Source organism: Oncorhynchus tshawytscha, unplaced genomic scaffold (assembly GCF_018296145.1).
Source record: "Oncorhynchus tshawytscha isolate Ot180627B unplaced genomic scaffold, Otsh_v2.0 Un_scaffold_3672_pilon_pilon, whole genome shotgun sequence".
NCBI classification, from domain to species: Eukaryota; Metazoa; Chordata; class Actinopteri; order Salmoniformes; family Salmonidae; genus Oncorhynchus; species Oncorhynchus tshawytscha.
The window spans coordinates 407501-420000 of NW_024609769.1; the positions used below are offsets into that span (position 1 = coordinate 407501).

General features: G+C 41.7%; 1 protein-coding gene across 1 annotated transcript in view; it reads left to right on the forward strand.

Annotated features, from left to right (window-relative positions):
- The window catches only part of LOC112239043 (collagen alpha-1(XIX) chain), a gene marked incomplete at its 3' end in the record, with an annotated part of 235180 nt that overhangs the window by 208090 nt on the left and 14590 nt on the right, over window positions 1–12500 (forward strand). Inside the window, 6 exon segments of the mRNA XM_042317802.1 lie at window positions 1141–1245; window positions 1514–1567; window positions 2883–2936; window positions 3330–3383; window positions 11389–11439; window positions 12047–12091. Coding sequence (XP_042173736.1) covers window positions 1141–1245; window positions 1514–1567; window positions 2883–2936; window positions 3330–3383; window positions 11389–11439; window positions 12047–12091 — 363 coding nt within the window.

Here is a 12500-nt window from a genome sequence, read left to right on the forward strand (position 1 = left end):
TTCTACCAGACCAAAGATAGGAAGCCCAGTTAAATGAATAAAGTGTCCAAGCTTTTAGCTGTTCAAAGCAGACATTTATTGTCATGAATCTTGTCCTGGAGGCAGAACTGAGCAATTTCCACTAGATTGGCTAGCTGCAAAGTCAAAATTGGCTATGTTGCTTTTTGGTCTTAGTTTAGGTTTATTAGTGTGGTTAAGATTAAAGTTAGATTTAAAATCTGATTTTACGACTTTGTGGCTGTGCTAGCTAGTGACCCCTCTGCAGAACTGCCTCCAGAACAAGATTCATGACAAAGAAACGCTAACCTGCCTGCTTAAAGGCCTTTTTTACAATGTGCTGCTGGCTTGACTCCGTCATTCAACTTGATGAGCTGAATGACAATCCTCCCCAAGAATAGCTTTTCTCCGTTTCTTCACTTTAATTGACAGAGTTTGGTCACTTTACAGCCGATGGTATTTGATATTTCACACTGAAAGGAGCACTCAACTGAATTGGACCTTTTTTATTTCAAGACACTTCGCTCAAGTCTCTCTCAGAAAAAAAGATGTGTACTTCCATAAAGTTAGATGAAATATCTTCCCACTGCTCTTCTCTGATGAGTCTAAATGCCAGTGACACTAAGGGTCATACAGTCTTCATGCTGTATAAACAGAACTGATATCTATCTACAGATAAATGGTTGGAAGGGGAATGTATTCATGTGCTCTTCATTTGAGGCTGCTGAGGGGAGGGCAGCTCATAGTAATGGCTGGAACGTCATCAAACACATGGAAACCATTCCACCTATTCCACTCCAGTCATTACCACGAGCCCTAACTATTTGAACGTAAATAAATGTTACTCAGTGAAACCTGAACTGGATGGGAGACTGTGATATTTCAAATGATCCCCTAAATGTCACAGTCAGTTAGAGAGTGGGTGGGAAATAGGACAATGTCTGGTTCTCAGTCTGCTCACATTAACTTCAATGTTGTGGAAACATTGAGAGAACGTTAAGACATCTCCCCTGCTCTTCGACCCAGGGGAGATGGAATACAAACACAAGGAGCACTGTATTTCCCTGCTGTGACTCAGTGAGATGACAGATATGTGGTCTGTATGACCGTACCTCCTCTCCCCCTCCTGCTGTGTGTTGGCAGAATGCCTGCACCTTGTGCCAGACCAGAGTGCCAGGTCTGCCTGGGCAGAAGGGCGAGCAGGGAACCCATGGAGCGACAGGAGTGCAAGGCATGGTGGGAGAAAAGGTGAGTGTCTCAATCTTTATCTTTGTGTGTGTGTGTGTGTGTGTGTGTGTGTGTGTGTGTGTGTGTGTGTGTGTGTGTGTGTGTGTGTGTGTGTGTGTGTGTGTGTGTGTGTGTGTGTGCGTGCGTGGGTGGGTGGGTGGGTCGCCCGCCCGCCCAGAAGTGTGAGAGTGGAACCCTTGGGGACAGATTGTGTGGTTTTGTGTGTGTGTCTTTCTCTGTGCATGTGTTCTTGCGTGCATTGATTTGCGTGTGTGTCCATCCTGAACAGGGGGATCCAGGAGTGCGAGGACCTCTCGGTAATCCAGGGAAAGAAGGTCCAAAGGTGGGAAACAACGTGTCATCCTGATTATAATGCATGTGTTCTAAATGGCAGCCTATTCCCTATTATAATGGATGTGTTCTAAATGGCAGACTATTCCCTATTATAATGGATGTGTTCTAAATGGCAGCCTATTCCCTATTATAATGGATGTGTTCTAAATGGCAGCCTATTCACAATTATAATGGATGTGTTCTAAATGGCAGCCTATTCCCTATTATAATGGATGTGTTCTAAATGGCAGACTATTCCCTATTATAAATGTGTTCTAAATGGCAGCCTATTCCCTATTATAATGGATGTGTTCTAAATGGCAGACTATTCCCTATTATAATGGATGTGTTCTAAATGGCAGACTATTCACTATTATAATGGATGTGTTCTAAATGGCAGCCTATTCCCTATTATAATGGATGTGTTCTAAATGGCAGACTATTCCCTATTATAATGGATGTGTTCTAAATGGCAGACTATTCACTATTATAATGGATGTGTTCTAAATGGCAGCCTATTCCCTACATAGTGCACTATAACCCCTGGTGAAAAGTAGTGCCCTGTGTAAAGGATTAGGACACAGTCAATTTGGGACACAGTCAATGTATACAGAATTACTTTCCACCAATATCAGCATGACAAAGTGAATTAGAAAAGATGACAGGTGTAATAGTATTTAGACTGGTGCATAACATCGCTGGGGACTACACTTCTTCTCCAGGTTATTAGTTTACATGGTTCTGTCCCTTGTTGCTATTCCTTTTCAGTTGAATTGTTTTCATAATACTTCCTACGAATAAATACCCTCTTCATAATGCATTGTGAGGGCATTTATAATGCCTTATAAACTATGCATAATATGCTATAATGTACGACATAGGCTCTCGTAGTTGTTCATATTTCTTTTCATCGGAGAGATTTAGGAAGATTCAGACACCAACCGTTGAACCAAGATTCAGACATTTACAATGTTAGTCCAGCACATTCGTATCGTCAGAGCTGCTGGCTGCAGACGTGGTTGCCATGGATACACAGCAGTGTCCTGTATTAGTAAAATTACCCAAGCAGTCGCTTCTAATTGGCTCTATTAGAAACAAGAAGTCAAAGTGAAATGTATGACCACCTGTCATGCGGCTGGTTTGAGACTATTAGAAGGTTTGGAGAGAACATACTGTATATTATGGTGGTAGACATTTCTCATTTCACAAGGAAACACAACATTAAGAAAAGGTTTATACAGAATTCAACTTGATTTGGCCATTTTTGTACTATTTACTGTTGTTGGTACTGTTTACTCATTCACTGATGTTGTTTGCTGTTCTAGGGGATGAAAGGAGAGAGAGGATTCCCTGGGCCTAGTGGAGACAAAGGAGACGAGGTGGGTTTCAGACCTAATCATATACTTTAACATGCTTGAGTGTGCTTGAAAGTACACTACATCAAATCAAATCAAATCTGGAGCCGGTGCACCTGGCACCAACGATCATACCACGCTCACAGTCGCCTAGGTCACTAGCTTTACCCTTTGTAACGCTCAGCCGATCAGTAACAGAATGCCTCCATGCCTCAATGCCTGCTTTATATAGAAAGCCACGGTCACATGACTCATCTTGCCCCATGTACAACAGAATCAATGGAATAGCCCCAAAAATGCAAATGAGGTTAACTCTTTTCTTGTCCTTCTTGCAAACCTACCAGTTAGGCTATCATACACTACCTATTACACAGGAAGTGACAATGATTGTTCTCCGGTGTTTCTTGTCTTTCTCAGGGCTCTCCTGGAGTTCCAGGCATTCTGGGTACAACAGGCCGTACTGGAGCCCCTGTAAGCAAAACAAATCACCAATTGCATTAAATCATCTTTCACATCTATTCATCCCTTGTTGTAATGTATGTGTAGTACTGTGTTGCTGATATAAGAACTAACCCACTGATTGAACACCATGTACTCATTTGTTTGGTATATTATTTTTCTCACCTTGTTTCCCACCTTGTATTTAGTTTGTGACCCAGTTAATTGATGTACCAGTTAATTGATGTTGTTTTCTATATTTAGTTTGTGACCCAGTTAATTGATGTACCTTGTTTCTATATTTGTTTCTATATTTAGTTTGTGACCCGGTTAATTGATGTACCTTGTTTCTATATTTAGTTTGTGACCCAGTTAATTGATGTACCTTGTTTCTATATTTAGTTTGTGACCCAGTTAATTGATGTACCTTGTTTCTATATTTAGTTTGTGACCCAGTTAATTGATGTACCTTGTTTCTATATTTAGTTTGTGACCCAGTTAATTGATGTACCTTGTTTCTATATTTAGTTTGTGACCCAGTTAATTGATGTACCTTGTTTCTATATTTAGTTTGTGACCCAAAGGGAGATCGGGTAAGAAAGAGAGAGCTGTTTCTATATTTAGTTTGTACACGCACTGTATGAATATACAGTCTCTAGTGAAGGTCTGCGCACAGTCTCTAGTGAAGGTCTACACTTACACTGTCTTCACACTTTTCTACCTTAAAATTAAATCTACAAAGGGATTCAATTAGATTTGTCCCAAATTTAGTTTCACAACCTACTCCAAAGTGAAAGAAGCATTTTCATTTTCCAAATGACTTAGAAACACAAGATGATGATGAATTGATTGCGTATATTTTCACTTTTACTTGGTGGAAGCACCTTCAGAAGCCATTACAGCTGGGAATCATTCTGAATAAGATTCTACCAAGCTTGCACAACTCTCACGACAACATGCACCCAGTGGCCAGTTTATTAGATACAGGGTCAGGTCCCCCTCTGCCTCCAGAACAGAATGAATTCTTTGGGGTATGGAAACATTGCTCAATTGGTATCAAGGGACCTGACATGTGCCAGGAAAACATTCCCCACACAATTACACCACCGTCACCAGCTTGTACCGTTGATACCAGGCAGAATGGGGCCATGGACTCCTGCTGCTTATGTCCAATCCTGACTCTGCCATCAGCATGATGCAACAGCAACTGCTGCAATAGCGCATCCGTGAAAAAGACAGACAAGTTGTGTATTCCGAGATGCCGTTCTGCCATCCACTGTTGTACTGCACCGATATTTACCTGTTTGTGGCCCTCCTGTTAGCTTGCACGATTATTGCCATTCTCCTTCAGCCTCTCTCATCAACAAGCTGTTTTCTCCCACGGGACTGCCACTGACTGGGTGTTTTTTGTTTGTCGCACCATTCTCAGTAAACCCTAGACTCTGTCCTGCTTGAAAAGGCCAGGATGCCGGGCGTTTCTGAGATACTGGAACCGGCTCGCCTGCCGCCGACGATCATACCAAGCTCAAAGTCTCTTAGGTCACTGGTTTTGCCCATTGTAACATTCAGATGAACAGTAAATGAATGCCTCAAGGCTTGTCTGCCTGCTTTACATAGCAAGTCACGGCCACATGACTCACTCTCTGTAGGAGTGAACCATTTTTGTGAACGGGTTGTTGTACCTAATAAACTGGCCACTGAGTGGATATCCATTGGTTTTGTTCAAATTGCTCCAGCTCAGTAAATTTGGTAGGGAATCATTGATGGACTGCAGTATTCAAACATTGTCTTTCATTTTTCAATCAGATTTAAGTCAGGACAGAGACTAAACCACTCAGGAACACTAAACACCCCTTGGAAAGCCATTCTGTTGTGTCCTTGGCATAATTTTGTGTGTGCAATTGTCCCACAGAAAAATGTAACTCTATCCCAGGGTTAGGTATTCAGAAGACAACGTTTTTACCTGGGCTTTGTTCCTTTCATATTTCTTTAGATCCTGACAGCCTCCCAAGGCCACTACAATACTAGAAAATACAAAGGAATCAAAACCATTGCATTCACTCCACATTACTGGCCCACATGGTAAAGTGAAGGAAGCCTGTGTTAAAAAAATCCACTCCAAATCATTGATTCTGTTTGCAACAATACCATTAAGTAGTACTGCAAGACAACACAGCAAAGACATTACGTTTTTGGCCTAAAATAAAAACTACAGGTTTGGGTCAAATCCAATACAAGATAACACAAAGTCAACCCTCTGTATTTTCAACTATTGTGGTTGGCAGCATCATGTTATGGGTATGCGTGTCATCGCCAGGGACTGGGGAGTTTGTCAGGATCAAGCAATGGAATTATATTGCCCTAAGAGTTGTGCAGAATCTTATTCAAAATGATTCACAGCTGTAATGGCTGTCAAAAGGTGGTTCCGCCAAGTATTAACTCTGGGGTGTGAAGACACACAATCAAGACATCTTTTTTTTTTTGTTTTCCTTATTAATTAGAACATTTTATATACATTTCTTTCACTTTGAAGATGTGGAGTAGGTTGTGTAGACCTGTAGAAAAATATCTAATTCAATCCGTTTTTTAATTTAATTTTAAGGGGGGAATGTGAAGACTGCGCCATTGCTGTACAGACTTTCACTAGGCACTGTACTGTACATGTCTACTTTATGTTCTAAATATAGGCAGTTAGTACATACAGGGTCATGTTTTATTCAAGCATGTGGCCTGACATGCCAAGAGCTGTTCTGATAGTCTAAGATGAAAACAATGCCTTACGTCTTATTTAGTGCTATCTCAAAGAGCATCAATAATGGGTTATTGTAATACTCAGGAATCATGTTATTTTCTTAAAAAGCACATACTTCCTTATGGGTTTCTCTTCAGTTTTGTTGTTGAAAGAATGCCATGGACCTAGTGTTGTCAGTGGATTGGGGTGGCGTGCTGTATGCCAATTCAGTAGCCTTGCAAGAGGCTTGTGCAGCCAGAACAGCTCATAGGATCTCCTGTTTCTGTAGCGGGAGGCAGGTTGATGTACCAGTACACCCCTTGTACAGGACACTAGTTTATCACAGGGCCTTACCCCCAATCTATCTCAAATTCAACAGAGCTAGTATGTCCCTCTTCTCAAATACTGTACCTCTGCAATAGACTTGTATTATCAGCCATGCCATGTCCCAAAGATTAGGATGGTCACTGTGTCTGATGTGTGGGTAAATATGGGTAAAGAGGTATTCTTAGATTATTGGGTTCTTAACTGGAGAAACATGTTCCCCAGTGACTGACTGGAAAGCATTATCCCTCTCATGGTGTGTGTGTGTGGTGTGTGTGTGTGTGTGTGTGTGTGTGTGTGTGTGTGTGTGTGTGTGTGTGTGTGTGTGTGTGTGTGTGTGTGTGTGTGTGTGTGTGTGTGTGTGTGTGTGTGTGTGTGTGTGTGTGTGTGTGTGTGTGTGTGTGTGTGTGTGTGTGTGTGTGTGTGTGTGTGTGTGTGTGTGTGTGTGTGTGTGTGTGTCCTACAGGGAAGTGAAGGCTCCCCTGGAAGGCCAGGACTACCAGGCCCCCAGTAAGTTATCCAGAGCATCACTGAGATCTCTCTGTGTGTGTATACAGACTGTGTGTGTGTGTTGTTGAGTCATTGGTGAGATGTGTCAACAGTTTTCATGCCTATGAATGATGACACCAGTTCAAGGTACCTTAGCCAATTACTAGTGTCCTTTTGAATGGCTGGTCACACAACACATCATTTAAAAGGACAGTGAGATTGACTTACTACTTTGAAGGACAACATGTTTTCTTCCGTCTACTTGAGAAAATGTTTTTCCTGTTCTTTCTTCCATCCTGGAAATCAAATCAAGTACAATTCTATTGGTCACCTACACATATTTAGCAGATGTTATTGTGGGTGTAGGGAAATGCTTGTGTTCCTAGCTTCAACAGTGCAGTAGTATCTAACAGTGTAGTAGTATCTAACAGTGCAGTAGTATCTAACAGTGTAGTAGTATCTAACAGTGCAGTAGTATCTAACAGTGCAGTAGTATCTAACAGTGCAGTAGTATCTAACAGTGTAGTAGTATCTAACAGTGCAGTAGTATCTAACAGTGCAGTAGTATCTAACAGTGTAGTAGTATCTAACAGTGCAGTAGTATCTAACAGTGCAGTAGTATCTAACAGTAGTATCTAACAGTGCAGTAGTATCTAACAGTGCAGTAGTATCTAACAGTGCAGTAGTATCTAACAGTGTAGTAGTATCTAACAGTGCAGTAGTATCTAACAGTGCAGTAGTATCTAACAGTGCAGTAGTATCTAACAGTGCAGTAGTATCTAACAGTGCAGTAGTATCTAACAGTAGTGTCTAACAGTGCAGTAGTATCTAACAGTGCAGTAGTATCTAACAGTAGTGTCTAACAGTGCAGTAGTATCTAACAGTGCAGTAGTCTCTAACAGTGCAGTAGTATCTAACAGTGCAGTAGTCTCTAACAGTGCAGTAGTGTCTAACAGTGCAGTAGTATCTAACAGTAGTATCTAACAGTGCAGTAGCATCTAACAGTGCAGTAGTATCTAACAGTGCAGTAGTATCTAACAGTGCAGTAGTATCTAACAGTGCAGTAGTATCTAACTGTGCAGTAGTGTCTAACAGTGCAGTAGTGTCTAACAGTGCAGTAGCGTCTAACAGTGCAGTAGTATCTAACAGTGCAGTAGTGTCTAACAGTGCAGTAGTGTCTAACAGTGCAGTAGTATCTAACAGTGCAGTAGTATCTAACAGTGCAGTAGTATCTAACAGTAGTATCTAACAGTGCAGTAGTGTCTAACAGTGCAGTAGTGTCTAACAGTGCAGTAGTGTCTAACAGTGCAGTAGTATCTAACAGTAGTGTCTAACAGTGCAGTAGTATCTAACAGTAGTGTCTAACAGTGTAGTGGTATCTAACAGTAGTATCTAACAGTGCAGTAGTATCTAACAGTAGTATCTAACAGTGCAGTAGTATCTAACAGTGTAGTAGTATCTAACAGTAGTATCTAACAGTGCAGTAGTGTCTAACAGTGCAGTAGTATCTAACAGTAGTGTCTAACAGTGCAGTAGTATCTAACAGTGCAGTAGTGTCTAACAGTGCAGTAGTATCAAACAGACAGTAGTGTCTAACAGTGCAGTAGTATCTAACAGTGCAGTAGTATCTAACAGTGCAGTAGTATCTAACAGTGCAGTATTATCTAACAGTGCAGTATTATCTAACAGTGCAGTAGTATTTAACAGTACAGTAGTGTCTAACAGTGTAGTAGTATCTAACAGTGTAGTAGTATCTAACAGTGCAGTAGTATCTAACAGTGCAGTAGTATCTAACAGTGCAGTAGTGTCTAACAGTAGTATCTAACAGTGTAGTAGTATCTAACAGTGTATCTAACAGTGCAGTAGTATCTAACAGTGTAGTAGTATCTAACAGTAGTATCTAACAGTGCAGTAGTATCTAACAGTGTAGTAGTATCTAACAGTGCAGTAGTATCTAACAGTGCAGTAGTATTTAACAGTGCAGTAGTATCTAACAGTGCAGTAGTATCTAACAGTGCAGTAGTATCTAACATTGCAGTAGTATCAAACAGTGCAGTAGTATCTACCAGTGCAGTAGTATCTAACAGTGCAGTAGTATCTAACAGTGTAGTAGTATCTAACAGTGCAGTAGTATCTAACAGTGCAGTAGTATCTAACAGTGCAGTAGTATCTAACAGTGTAGTAGTATCTAACAGTGCAGTAGTGTCTCACAGTGTAGTAGTATCTAACAGTGCAGTAGTATCTAACAGTGCAGTAGTATCTAACAGTGCAGTAGTATCTAACAGTGCAGTAGTATTTAACAGTGTAGTAGTATCTAACAGTGCAGTAGTATCAAACAGTGCAGTAGTGTCTAACAGTGCAGTAGTGTCTAACAGTGCAGTATTATCTAACAGTGCAGTAGTATTTAACAGTGCAGTAGTGTCTAACAGTGCAGTATTATCTAACAGTGCAGTAGTATCTAACAGTGCAGTAGTATCTAACAGTGCAGTAGTATCTAACATTGCAGTAGTATCTAACAGTGTAGTAGTATCTAACAGTGCAGTAGTATCTAACAGTGTAGTAGTATCTAACAGTGCAGTAGAGTCTAACAGTGTAGTAGTATCTAACAGTGCAGTAGTATCTAACAGTGCAGTAGTATCTAACAGTGCAGTAGTATCTAACAGTGTAGTAGTATCTAACAGTGCAGTAGAGTCTAACAGTGTAGTAGTATCTAACAGTGCAGTAGTATCTAACAGTGCAGTAGTATCTAACAGTGCAGTAGTATCTAACAGTGCAGTAGTATCTAACAGTGTAGTAGTATCTAACAGTGCAGTAGTATCTAACAGTGCAGTAGTATCTAACAGTGCAGTAGTATCTAACAGTGCAGTAGTATCTAACAGTGCAGTAGTATCTAACAGTGCAGTAGTATCTAACAGTGCAGTAGTATCTAACAGTGTAGTAGTATCTAACAGTGCAGTATTATCTAACAGTGCAGTAGTATTTAACAGTGCAGTAGTATTTAACAGTGCAGTAGTATTTCCCAGCTTTGATGCACCTGTACTGACCTCGCCTTCTGGATGATAGCGGGGTGAACAGGCCGTGGCTCAGGTGGTTGATATCCTTGATTATCTTTTTGGCCTGTAACATCGGGTGCTTTAGGTGTCTTGGAGGGCAGGTAGAAATGTTATTGAGTCACCATGTTCATGTTACTTCTGGGGACACTGGAGCAAAACCAAAAGGAGTATTTCTTATTGGACACGTACAAAGCGAGTACTTCCTGTTTCACTCTGTTATGGAGGGGTTTCTTCCGCTTTGTGCCTACTTAATACAACCCACTTACTGTGTTGGAGGAGAGGGTTAATGAATGAACTTCAGTACTGTAAATTCTTTAAATTGCACAAATCTAGCAAAAGCTTAGGGCCACAGATTTCCTTCAAACTTAAAACCTGTTCTCCTGTAAATACTCTGATGCTGTGGTTAGTTTAGCGCTGTCTTGCAGCCGTTTAGCTTTGCCTCAGATTACACACTGATGACAGACAGCACATACACTGAGTAGTGGAGAGGAGACCGGGGTGCCCCCGCCCTGGCCCCTTAAACACTAGTCAGGCAGGACTATACAGACTATCTCTGGTATATCCAGGCTACTCCTCAAGCCATCAGGATGTTGTAGTTGCTGCTGCTGGCCTCCATCTCTTTAAATCAATGTGTTCTGCTATACTGTTTCCCCAGATACACTAGTTAGACTACAGCCCAAATGGCACCTTATTCATTATATAGTGCACTACTTTTTACCTGAGCCCTATGAGCCCTTAAGTGGGGCACTATAGGGGATAGGGTGCTATTCGGTACTCACTTTAGTGTTTGAATCTACAGAGGCCGGAGGGTTAAGTGTTACTGCTCTCCTCTTTTGTTTAGTGATCACCAGGCAGCCCCAAATATTGATATCTCCCATGTAGTGATCACCAGGCAGCCCCAGATATTGATATCTCCCATGTAGTGATCACCAGGCAGCCCCAGATATTGAACACTCCATGTAGTGATCACCAGGCAGCCCCAGATATTGATCACTCCATGTAGTGATCACCAGGCAGCCCCAGATATTGATCACTCCATGTAGTGACCACCAGGCAGCCCCAGATATTGATCACTCCATGTAGTGATCACCAGGCAGCCCCAGATATTGATCACTCCATGTAGTGATCACCAGGCAGCCCCAGATATTAATCTCAACCATGTTGCATTTAAGGGCTCATGAACAAAGTAATACTGTCTGCCTGGTCCAGGCCTACAGGACTGACTGTTAGACTAAAGGCACAGAAAACACTCAGGCAGACACACACACACACATACACACATACACACACACACACACACACACACACACACACACACACACACACACAGACACACACACACACACACACACACACACACAAGACATTTTGGAGTGTGTAAGGCTAGAAGTGTGTTAACGGAGGAGAAGGCTGGCTCTGACTGAGATGTGTGTGTTTGCAGGGTGTCCCCTATGTGGAGGGCAATGGGATGAGCAGTCTGTACAAACTGCAGGTAAGAACTCTGTACTCATCCTCGTCAGGTGTTGCCGATGATGCAACTAGCATCACAGTGCTAGTCAACAGTTGTTGACATGTTACTCATAGTCTGTTGATTGTTTGTTGAGCATTGGTAGGGTGACCCTCAAAGTAAAGGTTACCACATTCCCCTATATACCGTATGCTACTGTAGATACCATATCATCAGACACCCTGTCATCAGATACCATGTAATCAGATACCATGTCATCAGATACCCTGTAATCAGATACCGTGTCATCAGATACCCTGTAATCAGATACCATGTCATCAGATACCCTGTAATCAGATACCATGTCATCAGATACCCTGTAATCAGATACCATGTCATCAGATACCCGGTAATCAGATACCATGTCATCAGATACCCTGTAATCAGATACCATGTCATCAGATACCCGGTAATCAGATACCCTGTCATCAGATACCCTGTAATCAGATACCATGTCATCAGATACCCTGTAATCAGATACCATGTCATCAGATACCATATAATCAGATACCATGTCATCAGATACCATATAATCAGATACCATGTCATCATTGTGTTGAATGTTATGATGATAATACTAGTTTCTCCACAGAGTGGAGGAGCCATCTCAGGACCCCCTGGAGCACCAGGTGCACCAGTAAGTATCTCATCCTCCTTCTGTCTCATCATCCATCCTCCTTCTGTATCATCATCCTACTGTCTCATCATCCTACTGTCTCATCCTCCTTCTGTCTCATCATCCTACTGTATCATCCTCCTTCTGTATCATCCTCCTACTGTCTCATCCTCCTTCTGTCTCATCCTCCTACTGTCTCATCATCCATCTGTCCCCTTCTCCTACTGTATCATCCTCCTTCTGTCACATCCTTCTACTATCTCATCCTCCTACTGTCTCATCATCCATCCTCCTTCTGTCTCATCATCCTGCTGTCTCATCATCCTATTGTCTCATCATCCATCCTCCTACTGTCTCATCATCCTGCTGTCTCATCATCCTACTGTCTCATCATCCTGCTGTCTCATCATCCTACTGTCTCATTATTCTA